At 39.9% G+C, this 26234-nt stretch overlaps 1 protein-coding gene across 1 annotated transcript; it reads left to right on the forward strand.

The window, feature by feature from the left end:
- The first annotated feature begins 2134 nt into the window (after positions 1-2134).
- Positions 2135-21162, forward strand: LOC122671844 (galactokinase-like). Its single transcript, XM_043869294.1, has 13 exons — positions 2135-2356; positions 2435-2619; positions 4083-4129; positions 4812-4906; positions 4985-5067; positions 8213-8281; positions 10304-10489; positions 13086-13220; positions 14397-14531; positions 15239-15309; positions 15664-15741; positions 20764-20905; positions 21013-21162. Exons 1-13 carry the CDS (start codon positions 2194-2196, stop codon positions 21121-21123), a joined length of 1500 nt encoding a protein of 499 aa, XP_043725229.1. The 5' UTR covers positions 2135-2193; the 3' UTR covers positions 21124-21162.
- Positions 21163-26234: the final 5072 nt, after the last annotated feature.

Here is a 26234-nt window from a genome sequence, read left to right on the forward strand (position 1 = left end):
TTTATCGAAGGCCTAGGGCTGGCTGCTCCCAAGAGGCATATCAAACACTAAGAGAATGAGAGGAAGAGAAACGGTTTCAAGGAAAAAGGAGTATTCCACGTTTTCTCCAAAGATGTGAGATTTAAATTGATTTTTGGCAATCTCATAAATTAATATGATTTGTCTTTTCACCCCTAAATTGGTAGAACATATGGACAAGAAATATTGAGTTTCTTAATGGAACTCAATCACCAAGCAATCAAATCTTTATGGGCAAGGTAAGATCTCTATTGCTAGAGGAATACAATATTGAGTCCAATATCCAATATTGACTTAATATCTTTTCTTTTCTAATATGTCGACGTGAGGGTGTCGCACCATCGTCGGAGAGAAGGCTGGAAAGAAGAGAACGGATTCTAGTTTAGTCGTTGATCGTCGCATCATGAGAGGAGAGCCGAAGGAGGAACTCTGATAGGTGGGGTGATTTTTTGGGTTTTCAAAATTGACCATTGGATGATAGTGCACAATTGCGTTTTAACCTTTTATTACAAAATTAAGTTAAAATTTTTGGATTTTCTCTATTTCAAGCAATGAATGTGATTTTACTCAATTATGCTTACAAAATTAAACATAAATAACAAACCCTTTTTACATTAATAAATCTCCAATATTCTTTTCTTTGTTATTTTTATTTTGGGTAAAGTTGTTTGTAACCAACCCGGTTACAACAATGTTTTGTAACCGGACTTATTTATCCACTCAGATTACTTATAGCTTTGTTAGTGATAAGGGTGTTTTTGGTAATTTCCATCTTCTCCCTCTTCCTCTCCTTCTCCCCTTTTCTCCGTCTCCTTCTCCGACTCCTTCTCCCTCTCCATCCCCATCCTTCCCCTGTAATTCTCCATCCCTATCCCTACAACGAATACACACCCCAACCCCGCCCCTGCTCTACCCATCGAAGAAGGGTCTGGTTGTATTTGAGAGTAGACGGGTCCACCTTTGGACAACTAATTGCATGTCGCCATTAACATCTGTGTTTGTCAGATCTGGAATTTGAAAATTGCACTGCTGCAATTCAAAGAGAATTGTTAAGCAACTAACGGGTTTTCAACATTTATTCAATCAAATAAAAAGTGACGAGAGAAACTTAAAGAGCTGAATATCCTTTAGAATCATAATGCCTCCTGCAGGCTCTTGTCTTCAATCCAATTTTAAAGATTGGAATATCAAAAACACCATCAGCAATCGACCGAAAAAATCCATGAAGAAATCCATTTCAGTGAGAGAGGGAGAGAGAGAGAGAGAGAGAGAGAAAATCTGATTGTATAAATCGAGGGTTTAAAATCATCCAAAAGACAAAAATGAAACAGATTCCATTCAAGCCTTTTCCCATCATTTCGAGAAAGAAACACCGTAAAAAATCGAATCAAAAAATTGAAAGAAATCCATTTCATGAGAGAGAGAGAGGGATGTGGCCGCTGCAGCTCTCAGAAGAACGGCTACGGTGACTTGCGCCCCAGCCCGCACCCCACCCCACCCCACCCCACCCCACCTCCGTCCTCCACTACTTTTCCCCTTCCCCCACCCCTTTCCACACCGTCCTCCACCCCTGTCTGTCTCTCTACCTCTTTTCCGTTGCAAAATTACATGATAGGACTTTTTACTATACTGCCACATCATTTTATGGAGGGCAAAGAAGTCTGGTTACAAAGTCTGTTTGTAACCTGCTTGGTTACAAACAGACGCACCCTTTTATTTTTAGTATAATGGAAGTTTAGAACTAAATACTAAAAATGGAAGTTTCATAATCTTTATCTAAAATTATTTTTTTGGTGAGAATCCTTATCTAAAATTTTATAATCCTTATCTAAAATGATTGAATAGATTATTTTAGGGTGGAGAGTTCTCCATTCAAGAGTGATCCTATAAGATAGGTAGGTCTTCGTGTTTAGCCATTGCCGTTCGAGGAATTTTTTCTATTGCGGGTAAACGATTCTTCCGCTCTGTTCTGGTCGAAACTGCCGTGATCAGTGTGAACTGTGAAACTCATGGTTTCTTATTTTTCCTTTATTAGTTTAGAGTTCAATTTAGAGGTGTTTTATCCCTTACAACTCTTCTTGTTCAATTTCCTTTGATTCTGGTTATCCAATTTGAATAAGTGCTGGCAATTTTCGCAAGCTCGTTTTAGTTGCAGAGGAATCAAGTTCTTCTTCAATGGCTAGACACGAAGACCTACCTGTTCCTATTTTTTCTACTCTAGAGCCGGTATATGGAAGTGGTTCTCAGCTTGAAGAAGCTCAGCTTCGATTCGAGAAGATAAAATCGAAGTTTCTTGAGGTTTTTGGTCACCAGCCTGACGTTTTTGCTCGATCTCCAGGTATTTTTACTCCAACACGACAAATTGTTGTGTTTGGTGCATTGATAGTCATACGCTGCTTGTTTATCCCTCATGTAGGTCGAGTGAACTTGATCGGAGAGCACATTGATTATGAAGGATACTCCGTCTTGCCGATGGCGATAAGACAAGACACGATCGTGGCTATCCGTAAACACGATGCTGGAGAGTCTCCAAAGCTTCTTAGAATCGCGAATCTGAATGAGAAGTATACCATGTGTACTTATCCCGCCGATCCGGACCAGGTATATCTGCTACTCTTCCCAATTTTGATGTCTGTATCTTTCTGTGATGGTAATTGAACCCTCGTATTACAAAGACATTGCAAATTGCTCTTCATATATGTCTATTGTTGGATATGTAGAAACCATTTTCACCGGAGATCCAAATCCTCTAATTAATTGCAGCGGAATTAAATAACATAAAAGGGAGATACCTCACCTCCATTCGGTCCCATCATTCCGCTAGACATTGCAGTTCAACTTCGCAACTGCCAGTCACCAACAATGCACTCACACTAAAGGGTTACCTTCAGGCTTTCAGTCTCTCACTTACGGCAATTGGTGGTATTAGCCATAATCCAAAAATCAAAGCCAGAATCCTATTATAGCCCAACTTCATTTAACTCCCTACCATCAAGAGAGTTACATTTGTTTATGGATAACCACCCACTCTTTATGCTTATGTGGTAATTGGATCTCATCAGCCAACATTCTCCCATTTGGCCCATGTTTGCACATGCCAAGTAATGTTATGAGCTGTATCTGATGTATGACCATACTTAAACATCAGTTTTTCTTATCATTTAAAATGAAGACTCCAACCCATGAATAACGGCAGTACATGTCCAATATGGCCACTCTAATCTATGTATTACAATAAGCTGTCATTTCCACGATGAACAGTTATGTGGTTGGTTTCAACTTTAGAGAATTAACCCCATATTGGCTCATGCCAAGTAATGTTATGAGCTGTATCTAATGTACGACCATGCTTTTTGTCTTATCATTTAAAATGAAGACTCCAACCCATGAATAATGGCAGTACATGACCAGTATGGTCACTCTCATCCATGTATTACAATAAGCTGTCATTTCCATGATGAACAGTTATGTGGTTAGTTTTCACTTTAAAGAATTAACCCCATGGTCAATTGGAGGGTCCAATCCTTATTTCCCTTTATCCTTGATGGGCATCTGTCATTTCAAAACTTAATTTGTGCAAACATAATAGATAACAGAAAACTTAAGGTTCAGAAATCATCAACTTAATATTGCAATATCATTGATAAAACACCAAGTACACAATGATTTACATAAGCTCATATGACTCACATATCCCATAAATACATTAGTTGAAAGTCTTTTGTGAAAGGTTTGCTATCATCTCCTCGGTACCAATGTGTTTTATCGTCACACAATGATCCCGAACATCCTATTTTAGACATAGCCCAGTCAATGCTTTGACTATACTGGAGTTTTCTCCTACTTCTTTGCCAGAACTTGGACACATGCTTTGCTATCCATATGTTCAAGAACTATTATTAGAAAAATTGATTTCAAACGAGCATTTGCTTACTACATTATGCATTTATATGTACTTAAAAAATTCTTGTGCAAGTGCTAATTTTTATTTATTTTTGTTCTCTCTTCCACTTGTAAAGAGCTTCATAGCATGTCAAAACACATGATCTTGTTTGTCTGTGCAGGATATTGATTTGAAGAATCACAAATGGGGCCATTATTTTATTTGCGGGTAAGGCATGATGCTTTCACCGAAAGTTGAACTCTCTTGTTGAATACTACACAGCATTTTCTAAAAGTTAGCAGTTCAACAGACTGGAAATTTGTTGAACCACTAAAGTATCTTGTTTGTGGCATTTCTTTGTGCATTTGTGAATACTATCATAGGTATTAGATATGGTGTTGGACGATTTAAGTTTCTTGCTTAAGGTACCAATTGTGATTTATGCCATCTATTGCCTGCTGAAAAGCAATACTCACATAAGTTGATGTGAAACAGCCACAGTAACATGCATTGTACCTAACACTTCAAGTTGTTTTTCCAACCTATGTTGTTGTTTCAAGCCTGACGTGATATTTGAACTGGAAAACCGTAAGTGCCCTGAAATGCATGTCTTATGAAACTACACGGAACATAGTTGCCATATATCTCGCATGGGTTATTAGCAGAATATAGCTGTGATATCACAAAGCTAGGTTACATCACTGAGATATTATTTTGTCAACTTGTTTTCTTGATTAACTTCTCATGTTGATGTCTATGCCACTAGTAGCTGTCCCCATTTAGTTGGGATAAGGCTGAATTGTTGTTGTTGTTGATGATGTCTATGCATATAGTGATAATAAACTAGTGAGTTATTTTTTGCAACATCTGAGCTTTTTCCCCACTATGAACTGGTCTCTGTTAATGCCAGGTACAAAGGATATTATGAATTTGCTAAATCAAAAGGCATAGATGTTGGTGTACCAGTTGGACTTGATATCCTTGTTGATGGGACAGTTCCTACAGGTACTATTCACTGTCATTACACTATTGTTGCTTTCTCAAGGAACAAAGTCTAATTCATGTGGCATTGTATTCTTGTAGGTTCTGGACTATCAAGCTCAGCAGCATTTGTTTGCTCTTCTACTATTGCTATAATGGCTGCATTTAATGTGAATTCCCCAAAGGTATTTCCCTTGTTCCCTATAAGTTCTAACTAGTAACTACCACATTTTATGCTTTGGAAAAAGCTTGCTACATCTATGTCTGAGAATCACCTAAAGTCCCCACTCCTCCACTGTCACAGAAATCTCTTCAAAATTTATAAACTTATTATCTTAGCATGATATCTTTACGTTTATATGATTTGGGAATCGAATGGATTTAATTGTTTATAATTTGTATTTTCATTTGAAGGGAATGAGCCCCCACTGGTGGCATCTATTTACACACTATTCTATTAAACTTCTTTGATTACTGAAGCAGATTGAATGAAACAATTATTTGAAAACTGGGCCACACTGGAAAATTTGAACTGTTTGTACTAGGACTGCTAGGATTTGTCGGTGAATCGACCTTGTGATTGACCTTTCCTCTGAATGGATTGTCCTAACCAGTTGGTTGAACTGGACGATTTTTCAAAACAGACATTTAGACTGTCTAGTGGATCTTTGTTATAGATTGTATACATCTTACTTAGATGTTAAAAGAAATACAATAGACTAGTAAGGTTCATACAAGCATTTTGCCTCGACGGACAGCTTTAGTTTCTCTTCCCTTACCTGTTTAGGAAAACAAACTCTCTTGCAGTACTGCAGTGGATTTACCCCATCATCCTTGCCATGAGAAATAAAGTTTCTCTCAACCTACTAATGTAGTCCTAGGTAGGTAGGAGACCTACTAGGAGCCAGACAACAAGATCAATCGCAAAAGGGGTTGCTGGTTCGAATGGACAGCACTAGGATTTAGGTTAATTCTAGGGTTTAGGATGGGAATTTGGGAATGGGTCTTATATGGCTTTAATAAGCAGGTCTAGGGGGTTATTATGGGATAAAAATAATTGGATTTGGGAAGGTTTTAAAATTCTGCAATTCTGGACAGAATTGAGTTGTAGGTTTTGGGTTTAATGGAGTGGAGGAATGGAGGGGATATAGTGGGGATTATGGACTGGGTTTAAGGTCGAGTGTAGGGAGAGGTGTGGGGGATATAGGTTGGAAGTATGGTTCGAAATTGATGGCCAGATCTGTAGTTATAAGGGAGTCCTAGTTGAAGTAGGAGTTGCAGGTTTAATGGAGATTAGGGTTTGATGGATGGAAGGGGAAGGTGGATTAGATCTAAGGGAAGGATAATGGCTGGGTAGAAGAAGGATTTTAAACAAGGTGCAGGTTCAAACTTACTGTAATGCAGAAACAATGGCAGCAACTTGATATCTTGAAGGAACCTCCCGATCTTCACGATGCAAGGAGTCGTAGGAGTCCACCCACCCTATCCACCTTGAGATCCACAAGGATATACACTCACAAAGAGCAGCAGCAATGGCAGCAAGCATAAAGCTAATTTTTATTAATCAAATTCGTATCTAATGTTGGCCTTCCTTACAAATTTATATAGAAGACTCAAAAATAGACTTAGACATTAAAAAGGAATGGCCTAACCCTATCCCTAACCTATTAGGTAACTTAAACTGACTAGGAAACTAGAATACTAAAGGAAATAGACTCAAAATATGGCTGGACTTATAGAGTCCTAATCCAGCCCAACTTACATCGCATGACCAATTAAGTTGTCACATGACCACTTAACCAAGTCACATGATCACTTAAATTGAACCAATTGGATGCAACCAATTTGAACCGGTTCAATTAAAAAACATAAAAATAAACTAAGTATTAGGTTAATCCCGTATGCAACCTATATACCCATATTTTAGGCCCATAAAAGTGGCCTATTACATTAGAAACCCATGGGATCAAAGGCCCAACATGTATGTAACCCAACCCTAGACTTATTCCCAATGAAACAAGCCCTATTTGGTGATGAATCTGCATCACCTACTCTACTGCAAGGCATATTATCAACTTATTCTTCAATTTGTACAATCTTGACTCATTCTAATGTTCTAAAACCAAACTAGAGGCTGAGCTATTTCTGGCTGCTGTTCATGGTCCAATCATCTGTTTGGTCCTAACAGGCTGACTGCAGGGCTATGATGAATGAGTGGTGTGATCTTAAAATAAATAAAAAGGAGATAACTATTAAAGAAAAAGGAGTGAATACATGTGAATGAGGAAGCTGGACCTGGACAAGAATCTGCCATCGGGTGAGAAAAATTCCACATGCAGTGATACTTAAGTAAGGAGTGAATACATGTGAATGAGGAAGCTGGACCTGGACAAGAATCTGCCATCGGATGAGAAAATTTCTACATGCAATGATACTTAAGTAGAGAATAGAGATAGAACCCCTCATTTTGGACCTTGCTAAATCATATCTTCTACTGTTGATTTGCCTTATCTTGGTGTGAGGGGGAACATCTTCTGCAATGTATAGAATCAATACAGTTGTGCTATTTAAGTTAAGTGACCTCTTCTGCTTTAGTTTCCATTTTAAATTCTTGAATTTTTGTTTTGAAAGTCCCCTTTTCTTTGTTAGATCAGTTTCATTCTGTTACACTAAGCATAGGTTTTACCCTTCTTAAGATTAAAATTTTGGGGTTTGTCTCTATTTGGTGCCCAAGAAGCCTTAATTCTTTTCTTTTTGGGTGTTGAATTTCTACTGTTCAAATCTAGAAGCATGAGCTGGTTTTCGGGGAAAAATCCATTTGCTATATCATCAATTGCTAACTCATGTCTTGGACAGATTCAAATTAGTTCCCTTCTCTCTATCTGTCCATGTGTGTGTGTGGGTCTGGGTGTGAAATTTTAGTTTCTTGTTGTTTAGAAATTCATGATCAATGTTTCCTACCATTATGATTCCATGTTTGATGACAAACCATGTATTTATTTCAATATATTATTTTACCTTCTTCTTTTGATAATCTGAAAACATTTATATGTTGTGGCCAGTTATTCCTTCTTCATCTTTTTCTTGCTCTGTTCTGTATCGGTTTATTTTCTTTTGAATACATTCAATCGATGGCATACTATCTGCATGGTCTCAATTTGCTCTGGCTAGTAATCAAAAACTTTTCTCACCATTGAGTTTGTTTGATTGCAACCCTACTGTGCCCATATTTATTATTTATGATAAGATTTGCACCTTGGAGGCTTGGACTTTTTTACCATGCACCTGATTGTTTCTTTGATACTATCTTGGGTGTGGCTTGTTTTACAGAAAGAAATTGCCCAACTTACCTGTGACTGTGAGCACCATATTGGAATGCAATCTGGTGGTATGGACCAGGTGAGATATCTCTTATTAGACTCTTAATGTTTTCAGCGTGATTTTCCTTTTTGTTTTTTTTTTAACCCTTCTGTGAATCGGGTTCTAAACAAACATAATAAGTGATATACGGGCTAGACAGGTCAATTTTGGTTTGGTAGTTTAGACTTGAAATGACCTGTTTGCTGACTGTCTATTTCATGCCAAGTCAAACCCGTCAGGTATTGTTACCACTATCATGACCTAGGGTGCACATTCATCTTCTTTAGTTTGTTCTGGTCGCTGAAATTCAAAAACAGAAACCTTCAACAGTGCAGACTCCTTGTGTATATGCATGAACTGGCAGATAATAATAATAATAATAACAACAATAATAAAAGAACCTAATTTTGTATGCATGCCTACTCAACTCTAATCATGTATCCAGGATTGCTTGAAGTACTGGATAACCCTACAGGCTATAGCTCCAATTGATTGATGTTCGTTTGAGTCCCGAAATCACTTTTAATTGCTTTAGGTCCTCTGGTAGAACAGCGGAAAGATATGGGCCAATGATATCCAAATCAGCAGTCTTCACTTCAGAGACCGTATTGGAATCATATGTGCGACTATAATCACGTACCTTTGGAGCAAACTAGTCTCTCCTATTTGAACTTTAATGGCAGAAATGCTGAACATGGGGGTATCTCACCCTGTTGACCCTCAAAAGTTTCCAAAACTTACAACTGAGCGGTTTTGGTTCATAACTGTCACTTGGCCAGCACATGTAGTTTTTCTTCTCCTCCACTTGCTTGGGGAGTTTCTTCTAATGCAGAAGGTGGAATTGCAGAATTTGATAGCCCCATAAAGACATTTCTCTTGGGGAAGATCAATTCATGCTTAGCATGTTTACTCAATTTTTTTTTAGAAATTTCTCGCAGACGATATAATTTCTGATTACATTCTCCCTCTATCAGTTTTTAGTTGCCCCCTCCATTGACTGAAAAGGACTGGCATGATCTGCAAGGCAGATGCATCTGATTCCATGTAAATCCCAATCAATTTTGCTGCTAATTTAGGCTCAGATTCCACCTATCATTTCTTTTTGGATCAACAGCTTAGAAGTTTGTCCCACAGGGCACTGCTTGAGGGTGCCCAAACTTGTCCAACAGTGAAGTGCTAGTACTTCTATTCTGCAATCGGACCTAATCTCTATGGCTTTTCCCTGCCTTAGCTCATGAAGGATGGATATGAATGTACTCACTTCTTGATTTAATTTTTTATTGTTTCCTTATGCTATCTGTTTGATTATTAGTCTTTATAAATTTCCTTATGCCAGGAAACATTTCTTATTTGCAGCTTGAGTTCCAAAATTTATTGGACTTGATTTTGTTTCATTGACAGGCAATTTCTGTCATGGAGACATTTCTCTTGGTGAAAATCAATTCTTGCTTAGCATGTTTACTTGATCTTTTTTTTTAAAGAAATTTCTTGCTGACTTAATAATTTCTGTTTAGATTCTCCCTCTATCAGTTTTTAGTTGCCCCCTCCATAGACTGAAAAGTATTGGCATTATCTGTCAGGCAGATGCATCTGATTCCATATGATCCCAGTCAACTTTGCTGCTAAATTAGGTTCAAATCCCACCTATTTCTTTTTGGATCAACAGCTTAGAAGTTTGTCGCACAGGGCACTGCTTTAGGGTGCCCAAACTTGTCCGACGGTGAAGTACTATTACTTCTATTCTGCAATGGGACCTAATTTCTATGGCTTTTCCCCTGCCTTAGTTCATGAAGTAAGGATATGAATGGATTAACTCCTTGATTATAATTTTTTATTGTTTTCTTATACTAATTGCTTAAGAGGGCGGGCCTCGGCGCAACAGTAAGGTTGCTCCATTGCGACCTAAAGGTCTGGGAAACAGCCTCTCCGCAAAGCGGGGGTAAGGCTGCGTATATTATGCACTATCCAGACCCTGCAGTGGCGGGAGCCTCGTGCACTGGGTATGCCCTTTTTTTCTTATGCTGTCTATTTGATTATGACTTAATCTTGTTTCATTGGCAGGCAATTTCTGTCATGGCCAAATCTGGGTTTGCAGAATTGATTGATTTCAACCCGATCCGTGCGACTGATGTGGAACTTCCTGCTGGTGGGTCTTTTGTGATTGCTCATTGCTTGGCTGAATCCCAAAAAGCAGTAACTGCCGCAACGAATTACAATAACCGGGTCGTAGAATGTCGTTTAGCAGCTGTAAGTTTAAAATTTTCCACTTGCACAAATGGCGAAACGGTTTTGCTTATAGTCTCTTGTATCATCAACGTCATAAATTTGCCTTGGATTCGTCCTGAGTTTGTTCTTCTTGTTAGAGTATGTAAATCTAGGGCTACATTTGAGATCTTTTACCATTTTAGCTTTATCCCAAGTTAATTGATGCTTGATGGAGAACCAACTAGGGTTAGCCTGCCACCCCTTCTTTTTTATTCAATAATTGGATTAAATGTAGCAGGTCCCACTAAATTGATGCAACTTATTTCCAAGATATGGGTTCGAACAGGGCTGGCATGTCTAGGATTTTGTATTTGAGAATGTGTGTGTGAAAACTAAATGCTAGTGTATATTTGTGAAATGGCTTTATTTGGGTATGTTTTGATGGGCTAATATTATAAGAAGAAATTTATTGCGGGTATAAAAATGATGTTTAGGGGCTGAATCGAAGCAGAACTTATGTCAAGTCTGATGGTGTATGACTGTATGGGAATTGATAGGGTGGCTGGTTGATTCACCGAATAGGGCTACTATGCCATTGGTATGGAAAATACAACTGGGTGGGGAACTTTGTGACAAATCCAATTGTAGGTCAAGGATGCCCTTGTCCCAACTCCCAAGTGCTATATTGACTTGTAAATGGACCATTCTGTTCAAATGGTTTGATTCTCTCAACTGTTCAAATCAGATGGTCAGTCTCAGTGGCCACTGCAGTTTACAGTGAGGGCTAAAACTATTTGATTAAATATATGTACTTCAAGACAGGAACTGGATCACTTTCTATAATGGTGCCTTCCAAGGGCTGTTGGGTTAGTGGAACCCTGTTTTCCCACCCTGGCTCTACCTGAAAAAGATCCCCTTTTGCTGGGTCCTGCCTGTGTTCTGACCAGGATCACAAACAGTGAGATTGTGAGGAGATTAATCCTAAGTTTCATGGCCTGGAATTTTTATGCTTGTGGTCGCTAAATCATAGTTTTCTGTAAGTTGATTGGGATGAATAAGATTCCAATGGTTGGAAATAATTATGGTTCCGTGGAATGCGTACGAGCGCCTCATAAGAATTGTTGAGCCTGCAAAAGGCTTCTTTCTGGTATAAGATGGTACGAACCAGTGACTAAGATAAACTTAAGCGTGTTTATTAACAGAGCTCAGGCATGGGCCGCATGGCCCACCTAACATGTATTTGTTTATCTTTATATGACCAGGATGGAATGCTGACACAAGACTCAGAATTCTGAAAATGCAGTTCTCTGTATAGTTTCTTTCATCTGTTAATATGTTTCTAAACCATTCTAGTGCCAATGTGCAGTACCTAAAGGCATGATTTGATGAAAATAAAAAATTATATTGGGGTATATACATAGGGGTAGAGTAAGTTTTGTTAGTGAAGAATGTATTCTGTTCTGATATGAAAAGTCTTTACTGTCACATGAAGGATTGAAAGGCATTTCCAAGCTGTCCATCAGAATGAGTGCTCACTGTATTAGCCACATGCCTAATACTTTAGTCCATGTTATCCCCATACATTACCATAAATGTCAATTAAAATTTTTTTTTTCTGTGAATGAACTTGTTGAATTCGCTTGGGCTTTAATTGTTTCTTTTCAATTAATCAATGCTGAAAAAAAGATTCCGATTATCATTCCATAGAAGCTAGTGGGCCAAAAGTCTCCACAGGAAAAAGGTAGTGGACAAAGCTTGTGAAACATTTTTACCTCCAGTCTCACTTCATCTGCCATGTGTAGAAATTGTGTATTAACAGGAGCTTTAGCTTTGTTTAGACAGCTTACCTGATATTGACCAGTAAATTGCTGTGTTGGATCTGAACACGTTGTTGGGTATGCCATTTTTCAGAATAATTGATCTTTGTATAAATCCCCCCCCCCCCCCCCCCAAATTTTGCAGCAGTAAATTCTTGGTTGATTATGGATTTGCAGTTTCTGTACTTGACTATGGGTGCTTTCTCAGCAATATGGTTAAGGTTCTTGATTTTCTTCTGAGATTAATGAGAAGACTTTTATTGATCATCTTATTTGGAGCAACTCCAACTTAGCTAATATTACTATATAAAAAAAAAATCCTGCTCTGTTATACAGACTACAGAGTGGCCTCAGGTGAATAACAATTGAAAGCAGTTAGAAGTACCACATGTTTTGTCAATGAATATTTTCCCCCTTCTTACATTATCCAGCAACATGGGCATTTTATAAAACTGAGGTAGTCGCTCTCTCCCTCTCATTACCATGGGCTTAAAGATAAGCATTGAATCAGTTGGGTTGTACAATCCATGCTGAAAAAGAGTGGGACTGGTCTGACCTATCATACTTATTTGATCATCCGATCTAGAGCTATTGTTAGGTCTTCTCAGTTGATCAATCAATCCTTTGTTTGGATCATAAGATCTGGAGCAATCCAGATTTGTATCTTGTGGGAACCAATCGATCTTTGATACCACTACTTGAACTCTTGCTCATAACCAACCAGACTTTGGTTATGGGTTGATTAATTAGTTCACTTGGACATCATGAGGTCAATAATGGTGTAAATTTATCAAGGTTGCATTTTGTCAAAACTTCTACAGATTGTTCTTGGCATAAAGCTCGGAATGAAACCACAGGAGGCAATCTCCAAAGTGAAAACTCTTTCTGATGTTGAGGGATTGTGTGTATCTTTTGCTGGTGCTCGTGGCTCTTCAGATGCTGTCCTTGCAGTCAAGGTATTTATCTAATTTTGTTCCTCTTATTTTCTTTTGATTGCTTGAAATTTCCTCTACATTTTATATATATTTTTTCATCTTATAGTGCCGATTTGACCGATTTGTTGTTTCGATTTATGGATTGATCATCATCTATAAGTCGGATTGATTTTTTTTTCTTGCTTCTTGAACTATTGTTAGTTTGGCACTTTGACCCGATTCATGAAACTTCATTGGAGCTGTACCTGATGTCCACATTTGACATTTCACTTAAAAAAATGTTTTACACTAGTGGCATGATGAAACCCAAGTCACTGATCAATGGGAACTACATCTTGCAATGGTAGGCCACTCAAGTTCAAGTGCTTGAGTGAGCAATGGAGTGAAATAGAACTGATTGATAACAGTAAGTGGATGATGAGGGTTGAATTATTGTTGGTCTCTGAATAGTCAGCAGGAATGGTTCCTTAAAGGAAAATAAGGCAAAGGACAGAGAAGGAAGCAATAAGAGAGACGATGAGGGATTGATGAACCTAGGTACCTTCTTAGAGTTGTAGAACTAGTAAATTTAGCTCAAACTAGCTTCATTAACTCTATTTTGTATGTGAGACTAACTCCCAGAATACTTTCTCAAGTTCCATTAACAAATGAGCCCAAAAGTACTTATATATATATATATTACGAGCTAAGAAATCACCTGATTATTTAGAAGAGCTAACTCTTTAATGGCACTTGGGAACAACATGTGCTGGAAATATTCCCAGTTACCCTCTGAACAATAAAGTCTGACAAACCCTGGGTTTTTTATGGACTATCTGGATGGGCTGTGTCCCTGCATTGACTCATGTCTGGCACCACAAAACACAAATCCAATACTTTGACATTACAATTCAGGCAATACATGACCCATGAAGTTGACATTTAAGACTCACAGATATTCGTATTCATTGCAAATGGAAGTCTAATAGTTCTTCATCCTGTTCTTCACCCCACTGTCCGCTCTTCTGCTTTCAAGAAATATTGGTTTCATTATGCTGAACAATTGATTTTGCATTTTCAGAAACATAAGGGGTTATCTCTCCAAACTCTGAAGTCTGAATCCCCTAATAGATATTCTGATTACTTTCAGTCCTCTTGTTGTACATATCTATATTTTCCATCTGCATTTTTAGTCACTGATGCCTTTCATTCTTACAGGAATTCTTGAACGAGGAGCCATATACAGCTGAAGATATTGAGAAAATCACTGAGGAAAATCTATCTTCAGTCTTGGGCAATGATCCAACCTCATTAGATGTGCTACGAGCTGCCAAGCACTTCAAGTTATTTCAGGTTGAATCCTTGTTTATGATCCTTGTTCTGTAAAATGCTGTGATTTTATATTCATTATAAATATTGCTTCCTTTACTTCCCCTTGTGGGTGAAGTAAACCACGGAGGGATTTCCCTTTTTCGTTCGAGCAAAGTGATATTTCTTAGTATCAAAGTCTCTTCTGGTCCCCTCATATTTTAATGGTTAAATAGCATAGTTGTCAAGGTGTTGCCTTGGTCACGTTGTTGGTGTTGCCTTGCGTCCACGCCCCCTCCAACGCCATGGGTCACCTAGATGCAGTGACAACTATGCTTAATAGAGTGCTGTAGTTTCATTCTTTTAATGCATGTTTTAGTTTTCATGTTTATTGCAATATCTTCATTAATATACATCTGAGGAGTGAGGGCCATCTCTCTCATTCTTTGAACCAATGCTACTTGACTATTAAAAATGTCGCTACTTTTTTGATACGTAAAGAGAAATTTATTGAAACAAAGAGGAAAATTACAAGTAGTGGATATTATCTGTCTATTTGACTTCAATTATGAACAATTTCAAATTATCCACAAACAAAATATTCATACTTTTAAAGAAAATAGTATTTCAAGTTGGAACATATCTGGGATTTTTGTTTGCGAAGCATTTGATCATTTAATTGCTAATTCAAGGTGTATTTGTTATAAACTTTCTTCAGTGTAGTGTAATTATCATTGATGTTTCTGTTCCAGCGAGCCTCCCATGTATACTCTGAAGCTAAACGTGTTCATGCTTTCAAAGACACTGTTTCATCTAACCTGAGGTGCGTTGTTTTTTGTAACTCTAGTTCATTTGCTCAAATCTGTTGTTCACATGCACAATATACTGTCACATTCCTGTTTGTCTGATCAGGAAGCCTGCAAAGACTCAGCATATATATATATATATATATATATATAGTCATAGCTCTCAAATCTGGCCCAATACTATGTTGTCCTATTACGGACCAATATTGTACCCAATTTCATGGAAGATGAGTAGTTATGCTCTAGGAATAATATCACTTACAAAAATTTCGTTTGGTATATGCACGGAAAAATTATTGAGCATCAAGGAGATGGTTGGAATTATGTCTCATGTTTTTCAAAATTCTGACTCCTTTGCCTCTGTACTGTAGTGACGAGGACATGCTAAAAAAGCTTGGTGATCTCATGAATGAAAGCCATTACAGCTGCAGTGTTCTTTATGAGTGCAGGTAAGGGCCTAATTTTCCACTTGCATGCATTATTGAAATTATATAAGGCAAAAGGTTTGCAGACTACAAACGTACAACACCTTACATGGTCTGGACACTTGGTTGTGCCATGTGGAAGGGAGATATGGCAATTCTGCATTAGATATCTCGGGAGTTTGGGATTGTCCATGTGTCAAATTTCAGACCAACTGGGTCTTTGTGCAACGGTTAAGGTTGCTCCATTGTGACCAAGTGGTCACGGGTTCGAGTTTGGAAACAGCCTCTTTGCGAAAGCAGGTGTTAGGCTGCATACATTATGACCCTCCCCAGACCTTGCAGTGGCAGGAGCCTTGTGCACTGGGTACACCCATGTGTCAAATCTCAGCCTCCAATTCAATTATTTACCTCCAATATAATGGAAAGTCCTCCCATGTAAGTCCATGCACCCGTTTGGTAGTCTCAGATTTCTTAATGCGTTGTTTTGCTACTTTGCAAACTCCATTTGGGCTGAAACTTGACATGTGAGCAGAGAACCTTGGGGGTCTACTTGATAACAAAATTTTGGGCCCCATCCAAGCTTCCATGTGATAAATATTATGTGCAGATGATAAAACCTCCACCTTTTGTATAAATACATAACTCACCTTCTGTAGTCATGTGAAGAGATTTTGTATAATGGATGCACTCTTAGGAAAGAATGTTTGTGGTTGCATAGATGCATTCATGACCTTATTTTCCAGTTAAGGGGATATAAACAACCTTCTTTCAACCATCTTTGTTCCTTGTTCCTCCCCCCCGCCCCCCCATTATTTTTTTTGTGTCCTCCTCTTTGATTTGCTGTCTTTGTCCCTCCCCTAGGGTTTTGATGTATCCCTCTTTGTTGGCTGGTTTTCGTCCCTTCTGTTAGGGTCTCCTCTCTTGGCTAGTTTGTCATTGACACTTCTCTAGTCCCTTTTACCAAACTTGTTTTTATTTGTTAGAGCAAACATAAGTTTAGTGGTATAAGGTGTTTATATCAAGATATAGAAGAAAAGATTAAGGAGAAGGAGAAATTATTTTTCGAAAAACTATATGATGGAACTTGAAAGAAGCATTTCAGAAAGACCACTCTTACAAATATTCCTCCCTCCCTTCCCCCCATACAACAATGAATTAATCTATCCATGCTCACAAGATTGTCTACTTCCATCCAATCCTGCTTAAGGTGTATTGTGCTCTGTTTTATTAAATATCTTATTTTCTTATATCAAGTTTAAGTGATATTATGATATTGTTTTTAAGGGCCCATCTATTTGTAACCAAGCAATTTGCAAACTGAATTTGTAACATTACTTTGTCTGCCCCCTTGCATAATGTGTTTTTACTTGCATTGATTGATGGGTACATGAGGTAATTTCACAATGAAACATTATACTTTTTTGTAAGTGTTTGCCGACTCTGCTCTCTTCTTCTTCCTCCCCTTCCCGCCGACTGCTACTTTCAACATGAGGTTTCTCAGAAATGCTCAAATAAGTTCACTAGGTCTCTCCATGGCATCTCACTCCATTTTGAAATGAATTGGTTTCGTTTCAGAAGTGTCTAGTTAGGTACTCTATTATTGTTAGGATTGGTTGTTGGTCACAATGGGTGAGTGTCCCTATCGTTAATCGTGATATGCTTGTTATTTTCCTTATTTTGTTGTTATTAGTCTTGTCCAATGTGTACTCCTACAAGGAGTCTATTTATTTTTCTGTTATAAATAAAGATGGTAGTCCACGATAGACAATACTCTTAGTCTTTGATTCTGGTTTTGTAATATCTTAAATTGCTACATGAAGTTTTGCGTCAAAAGCTTCACTCTTTTCATTTTTACTAAAGAGTGTCGAGGAAGAAGATGGCAAGAGAGATGTTGTTTGGACATCAAAGAAGCTATTTCGTGGCTTTTCTTACCTTTTCTTTTTGGAGTTTGGAGGCTGGGGCCACTTCTTGGCTTGGGGTTTTAGTTGGAACCATTCAGCAACTTTTCCTCTTCTTTTTCCTATTCTCTCTTGTTGAAACAGTGAGTCAGCCCATGGTTCTCTATTTCTGTATTCCCAAGGATAACAGCAGGTACCATGTCACTCGCTTAAATACCTGCAAACTTGTTACACATCAATTTTCATAAACCATAAACCCTAAGACCAGACTGAGATGGAGAGCCTCTCTTCTCCATAGCATTTCTCCAGTCCGACTGTCGTTTCAATGGTGGTGTGCTCTGGGCTGATTGCATAGAGAGAGAGAGAGAGAGAGAGAGAGAGAGAGATCAGATTTTCATTGGCCAGTCATGTGGGATAATTTGGGGATTTGCAGTGGGCAGCTGATGTCTACACCACTGCCATCTGGCATTGCGCGTAAACCATTTGGGCAAGGGAATGACACTTAGAAAAAACTGACGAAGGAACTGAACGCAGCATGACATAGTCAAAAGCCTCCATGACTGTCCTGATTTCTTGATAAACTAAAGGTTCCCAAGGGGAGATACTCTGAGCCGCTGCCATTAGTTATACTCTCAGAGGAGGGAGAGAGAGAAATTCTGCACCTTTGTCTCACCAGAGCCACCCTTAAGGAAAAGGAGACGGATGATCATCTCTCTCTCTCTTGTTGAACGCAAAAGGTACTGACAGGAGTTAACCAAGCCCTTCCATGTGAAATGACAAAAACTAATCCAAAATCTAGCAAGTGGGTATGATGTTTGATGGGAAATAAGGTTACAGCAATGGGTTGTGTAACCCACTTGATTACAAATAGGTTTGCCCTTCTTTAATTCCTGCAGTTTCATCCTTTTGATCTTCATCTATGATTACACCCCCCCCCACCCAACCAAAAAAAAAGGAGCAAATTACATGCATACCCCTGGTGTTTGAAACAATATCAGAACACTCCTCGTAGTTTCACCTTTTACGTGCACCCCCTGGATGATTGGGAGGCTTACAAATAAGCCCTTGCTGTTAAGTTTAAACCGTTAGGTGTAGTTAGATATTTTAAAATGGCTATATTACCCTTCAATTTTTGCCATGGACAATTTTACTCTTATAGAACATAACCATAGCCCAAACCCATCTCCCCCCTTATCCCTTTCTTCTCCGGTGAACTGCGAAATATCTTTATCATCGCCGGTGCTGCATCATCATTGGGTTGTGCTCTGTCCAATGGAACCATGATTTGGTTTTGGATGAATCCCCTGCTAAGTAAAGGCTACAAATCTCCTCTGAAGACCGAGGATGTGCCATCGCTTGCGCCTGAACACAGGGTGGAAAGAATGTCAGAGCTTTTCGAATCGAATTGGCCCAAACAGGCCAAGCAGTCGCAGCACCCAGTTCGAATCACATTGCTGCCCATAAAATGCGATGTGTAATCTGTCTTAATTGAGGTTGCAGAAGGAAGGGGGCGCTGTTGCCATGGCTGCGTTGCAGGGCTGTAATTCTGTGTATTTAATGTTTCCAACGAGAAAAAGAAATGAAACACGATCAACGCTGCCCATAAAATGCGATGTGTTTCCGGAAAAGTTGCAGAGCCCAACTAGAAAGAAACACCCAGTGAGAGAGAAAGTCGAGAGAAAAACCACCACAAAATCAAGGTAAAATGAAGGAGAAAAAAAAGCTTCTGCTATGGATTTTCAGTAATAAAGCCTAGGTAGTATCTCATCTTTAGTGGCCATCTTGATCTCAAGTAATAAAGGAGCAATTACTTCAAAGTGGTGTGTTTCAGCTGAGCTTCTGCTACAGATTTTTAGTTGTTCCAATTGAAGTGTGCCACAGCTTCAAGGTGGAAGAAATGGTTGGTTGGGTTTCTCACTTAACGGCAAGAGTGCAAGAGAGGGTGGCTGAACTCTTAAGCGGAAAACTTGTTCTATTTCACGGCAATAGTGCAAGAGAGGGTGGTTCCAGCCATCGTGTGAGTTGCTGGAATAGCATGGGTGGGAATGGTTACATGGGTGAGTGTGTTCAGTTGGATTCGGAGGTGTATGTATTAAATACTCACCAAAAAAAATAGAGAGAAAGACGGGCGGTGGAGAGACTAACCTTCGCCGGAGGGTGGCTGGGCCAGGGAATGTCCACCGGAGATGTGTTGGTCTTCTGCAACCTTCGTCGGAGCTGGAGCTTCACAAGGGCAAAACCCTAGATCGATTTAGGGATTTCTCATTTGGAGAAGGTAAATAAGGGTAAAATGGTACTTAAAATAAGTCACTGAAGTAAAAGGGTAAAACTGTATTTTTTACTTCCAAAACTAACAGCTCGCTATCACCGTGAGCCATCGGGGGATAATACGTAAATGGTGAACTATGGGGGGTGTTTTGTTATTGTTTCAAACACCAGGGATGGTTCGTGTAATTTGTTCAAAAAAAAACCTATTATACTAAGAAGTTGCAAGCGTTCAGTCCCTTGCATATCCATAGATTCTTGCAGACAATCTACGTCTACGCACACTATTATCTTGTAGTAGCTCTGGGAACTGTACTTTCTTTGGATTTACTGCATTGCTCACACTTGTCCATGATATTGGGCCTTATTTGTAACTGTAGTGGAGTGATTATTCAATGCATCACTGTCAAGGAATAGCCTAGCCAATCCTTGCCCATTTGTCTGTGCTCTCTAGGGATATTGTTCTCAATTACAGGGCCTTGGTATAATGTTGAGCCAATGAAATTTATGATTCATGTCAAAATGATTTGGCTAAATTCTTTTATGCTAGCAACATCCTGACATGGTTATACTTTTCTTTGGGCTTGGGACTAATTGAGTGGAAGATTGAACTCAGTACATCTGTATATGCATGACTCTGTTTATCTTTGGACCTACAAATGCATTCAGGAGTATATATTCCAAACATTTACTGCGATGTTTTTGCGAACTTTGTTGAAGACAAAATTCTCTGTATCATATACTGCAAAAATGTGTACCTGACAAGGAAAAAGCAAAAAGTTGCCCCATAATAGTAGCATTTACTTCGCTTCTGTATCTTCACTAGTTAGTTACTTATTAATAATTGTTTTTAATCTTCTTTTTTTTTTTTTTCTATAATTAGCTGCCCAGAGTTGGAAGAACTGGTAAAGGTTTGCCAGAATAATGGAGCACTTGGAGCAAGACTTACAGGAGCAGGATGGGGTGGATGTGCTGTAGCATTGGTGAAGGAGAATATGGTCCTACAATTTATCCTCAACTTAAAGGTAATTCATGGGTTCCCAGACTATAAATTATGCTTGCAAAGTATCTGTGATGTGCAACATTTCTCTCTGTTGTTCTTATGTGAATTTTGAATGCTTATCTATTTCAGAAATCTTTTTATAAATCAAGGATCGAAAAGGGGATAATCAATAACAATGATCTTGGCTTGTACCTCTTCGCTTCGAAACCATCCAGTGGCGCTGCAATTCTTAAGTTCTAGTCCCTCCACCTCTCTCTCTCTCTCCTCTCTCTCTCTCTCTCTAACCCCTCCCCCTCCTCTTCTCCCCCCCCCCCCTGCCCCAACATCTTAAAGGAAATGAATTGTTAAAGCCTATGTTTGACTGGCTTCATATGCGAAATACATTGAAAATCGTGTCATATAGTATCGTGATCTTTGCACGGTATGGAAGAAAGTAAATAATAACGAAGGCCGATGTTTCGAATCCAGTTACATGCTGCATGTGCACGCAGTGAGCACTAAACACATGTCACAACCATTGCCATTTAGAGTGCCTCAAGAGGCATTTTTGGAACCCAAAAGGACGTGTGTTGAGTGCTGGGTGTACGTACAGAATATCTGCTCTTAATGTTTCTTTTATGGTTTGTGAAAGTGAGATTTTTTATGTGGCCGTGAAATATGCAACATGGAAAGCTAGTTGTCAGTCAATTTGTGGAGCAGGTTCCGGATCCAAAAATCTGGTTTGAATGATCAAACTATTATTTTGAAAGAAAGAGAAGAATTAAAAGAACATAAGTTGGAAAACGGAAAAAATGTCAGTAAGCTTGTCTTGTTGGTTCAGTAAATTTTACTGAATTTAGCTCGTCGTCTCCAGGGAGCTTAGCATGCCTAGGGTTTGCCAGCTGTTAGAGTTGTGTCGCACACATGTCTGAGCGTGCATCAAGATGTGTGTAGCACAGCTTAGCCGCTAGATGCCCCCTAGTAGCACTTTGGGTGCACGCCTCCCTGGAGACGATCTTGATCCAATTTTACCAGTGACAAAATAATCAGCCAATGCTGGCCATTGGATATATAGTGGAAGTTTTGGAATGGAAAGATTATTTGTCAAATTTCAAATTCGAATTCAAATTATGCTTCTTCATGTCTCTGATTTAAACCGTTTAACTAAACGGGCTCAAATGTGAAACCATATCCATATCCTATCCATTTATTAAACGGTTTCACGATTTTGATTTGAACGGATCGATTTTGGTAAACGGTTTTCGTTTGGCTTTGACACCCCGCTAACCTCAAATTTTTGAGCATGAGCTAGGGTTTTTTCAGTTTTTGGGCTGGGCTCAGACCCAAAAAACCATGCATGTATATGGGCTAGTTTTGATGTGTATGTAGGGTTAATACATATCACATCTGATGTTGATTAAGTATACCTATGATTCGGTGTTGAGGTCATCTATTGATTAAGTATATCAGTGCTTATTGTTTAGGTAGTAGATACAGTGACACTATGGTTTTGCTCTTTCAATTCTTATTATTTTTCATACCTAAGATAATTTCATAAGCATGACAAGACTACTACTAGACGTACGTAGGAGAGTGTTGCATGACGAATAATGGAATGGGATTCTGAACCATTCGAAGTGTGCTTCATGTCATGCGGCCCTAAAAACTTGTTCTCCTCCGCTGTGAGTATTCCCCTGAGGTTCTAGCTATGGCGTTCTTCGACGAGGAGTTCATTGAGTCATTTGTCGATCCACTGATCTGTCATCTGTCATCTTCGCGTATTACTGTCTAGAGATATTCTGTCACCTTGTTTTTCTCCTTGAATACCTCTTGTTAAGTTCTTCGTTGGTCTTTCCTTTTTTGAGTTTGCCCTTTCAGTAGTTGTCTTTTAGCTTTCAGAGTTTCCTTTCCTCTCTGTCAAGTTTCTTTCCTTCGTCTCGGTTTCCTTCCCTCTTTGTCCCTTACTAGTTTCCTATTTTCTTCTAGCCGTTTGTTTGATTTCCCCCTTTTTTCTATGTGTGTTCCGTCCTAGTTTGTCCCCCTTGCCCTTTTGTCTGTGAGCCTGGTGTGTTTTCCTTCCCTGAATCTGATGGCTGAACCAACTTCTACACTTCTGTTAACTCTTTCTTCTCCGGGGACCCCTACTCACACATCCTCGTCTCCGCCAACCCCCTCCCCTGAGGAATCTCTGGACGAACTGGATGACGAGGCAGAGGACTCCCTCATTCTCGATGATGAAACAGAGGATCGCCTGGCTGATAACTGGGCAAATACTCTTGTAGGACAGGTCCTTGACGGACGAAGATATCGGCAGCAGGCCGTAACGGAGGCGCTTCTCTCGGCTTCGAACACCAGAAGGCCGGTGGATGTCCAGCGTCTACAACCACATAGATTTCTCTTTCAATTCCAACATCGTCTGGATATGGTTAATGTGTTGGAGGAGGAGCCGTGGTCTGTTAATGGTAATCTCATCGTCCTGGAACCTTGGAATCAAGAACAGGAGTGGCGTTTCACTGCCACAACCTTCTGGGTCCAACTTCACTCCACCACTCTAGAACTTCTTGATTTGACTCTGGGGTCTCAAGTAGCTAGAAAGATAGGTACGGTGCAGCAGCTTATGCTTATTAAAGGGTTCCAGGCTGGTCTATGGCAACATTATGTCAGGGCTCGGATCACCATTAACATCAGCAAACCACTGCGTTCTAGCGTTTTTGTCAAGCGGAGGAATGGTACCCAGAACCTTATTCAGGTAAAATACGAACGACTACCTTTGGTTTGCTTTATCTGTGGTCTCCTTGGCCATGAAGACTCCCGCTGTTCGATTGCCTTTCCTGACTAGCCGAGCTCAGCTAGTGTTCCAGTTGATCCCCCTCGTCTTTTTGGCCCTAAGATTAGGGGACTTATTCCTGATAAGCGCCTAATTGCTACAGCGGCGAAACTGCTCCCTGGAAATGTTGCCTCCACTCCTACCCAGCCCTCACCACCTCCTTCCCCGGTGCCTATGCCTGCCGGCGATGTAGAGGATGACACCTCAGCTATTCCACTAACCACCACTGCCACTTAGACAGCTATGCACATGGTCCCCCCTGGACACGTGTCCACAACCCCAACCTTTTCGTACTCAATTCTTGTTACCGTTACGCCATACATGCCTCAATCCTCCCTGCAGCCCTGGTCCCCCCAACCTCCCTCAGATCAAGCGCCATCACACCAACCCTTACCTGAGACACATTCCCTGCCTCTTACCGTACAGCATCACCTCCACCACTCTGACCACCACTCCACCTTGTCGGCTCAATTACTACAAAACCCAGAAATATCCTAGACCCTTTTGGCCCTTCTACCTCCCTTAGCCAACATAACCATTAACAACCCTTCTGGAGGCTTTATGGGCTTGGGCCCAACAACTGGTTCCACAACCCTCCAGATGGTTCCAGTCCAGCCTCAACCCTATACTCTTTCGCCTCTACCATCTGTCCAACTTACCTCGGCGACATCATCCTGAAGCCCCAGAGTCTTTCCCTCATATTCCCATTCGTGTGGTCCATCCTTCGTCTCGAAAAAGGACTACTGAAGCGCACACTCCTGGCCCTACTGAACTTCTCCCTGCTCCTCCTCCCCTCTCCCAGTGCTCATCCCCTTCTCCGACCACTCATCGGTATCGTACCTCTCCCACTCTCGCAGGCGTGTATCATGGATCCTCTTCCCAAAAGAAAGCCAGGAGAAACAAACCTTACCCTACTCCCTCACCTGCAATCTCTAAATCTCCTACTCTGCCTTTTTTAGCGGAGAACCCCATAGTGGCTGGGGATCAACCCCATGGGAAGCCATGAAACTACTCAGTTGGAATTGTCAAGGATTAGGAGGGGCTCCGACAATTCGCTCTTTAGGAAACCTCTCCAAAAGAGATAGACCGGATTTGCTCTTTCTAATGGAAACGAAGTGTGGTCTCCCCCACCTTCAGAAGGTCAGATGCAAGGTGAACATGGATGGTGTGTATGGTGTGGATGCACAGAATCTCTCTGGGGGCTTGGGGTTTTTTTGGAAACAGGATGTCCGGGTGAATATCATCTCGGCTGATGCTAACATCATTGATGTGGAGATTCAGGACCATGAGGACAACATATTCTATATATCCTGCGTCTATGGTGATCCCAATAGATCTCGAAGGCATATTGTTTGGGAGAAACTTCGGACTATTGCGCATACTAGAACTAGAAGTTGGCTAGCGATTGGTAATTTTAACTCTATCCTTTCGTGGCATGAACAAACTGAGGGGAACACTTCAGGTGATAAGGATATCCAAGCTTTCAGAAATTTTATTAATGACTGCGCGTTGATAGACCTGGGTGCTCAAGGTCCCACTTTCACTTGGTCTAATAATTGCCATGGCAGTGCCAATATTAGAGTTAAATTGGATCGAGCCTTTGCAAATAACTCTTGCCAAAGTACCTTCAGCGACATGGCTGTTTATGTTAAAGCCACAACAGGCTCTGATCATCTTCCCCTGCTCTTGGACACTGATGGTGGTAAGATCAAGGGCCCTCGCCCCTTCAGATTTGAGGCCATGTGGCTGCGCCACCATGACTGTAAAAATGCTGCTACTTCGGCTTGGAGGTGCAATTCTAGAGAAACCCAGTCCCAACAGCTCTATTTGAAGCAGAATAATTGTCGAAAATTTTTCAGGAAATGGAATCATGAGGTTTTCGGGAATTTACAAGCTAACATTCAGAATTTGCAGACAGAGATGGATCACCTTATGGGATTGTCGGTTAATACTTTCTTCCAAAGCCAGATAAATGAAATTTCGGCCGTGCTGGCTGAGGAACTCCTTAAGGAAGAAGATTTCTGGAAGCAAAAATCAAGAATATTATGGCTCACAAGTGGCGACCTAAACACTTCTTTCTTCCATGCTTCCACGATTCAGAGGAGAAGGGCCAATAAAATTTTGAAAATCCAGCGAGCTGATGGTTCGTGGATCTCAGGACAACGTGAGATTAAGGCTAAGTTTATTTCCTATTTCTAGCATGCCTACAGCTCTGAAGGTATTGATCCAGATTCTCTCAACTCTATTCTTAATTGTATTGTTCCTACTATCACCACAGAGATGAATGAATTTCTTTGTCGTCCCCCTGATTTGGAAGAAGTTAAAAAAGCCCTTTTTGCTATGAAACCTACTAAATCCCCAGGACTTGATGGGCTACCCCCCATTTTCTTCCAAAGATTTTGGGACCTCACCTATTCTGATCTTTTCGGTTTTGTTCTAGAGTTTTTCACATCCCGGACTCTTCCTCCCCAATTTAATAGAACTCTGATTTGCCTCATACCTAAGAAGAAAACCCCCCAGACTGTAGAAGATTATAAGCCTATTA

This window comes from Telopea speciosissima, chromosome 8 (genome assembly GCF_018873765.1).
Source record: "Telopea speciosissima isolate NSW1024214 ecotype Mountain lineage chromosome 8, Tspe_v1, whole genome shotgun sequence".
NCBI classification, from domain to species: Eukaryota; Viridiplantae; Streptophyta; class Magnoliopsida; order Proteales; family Proteaceae; genus Telopea; species Telopea speciosissima.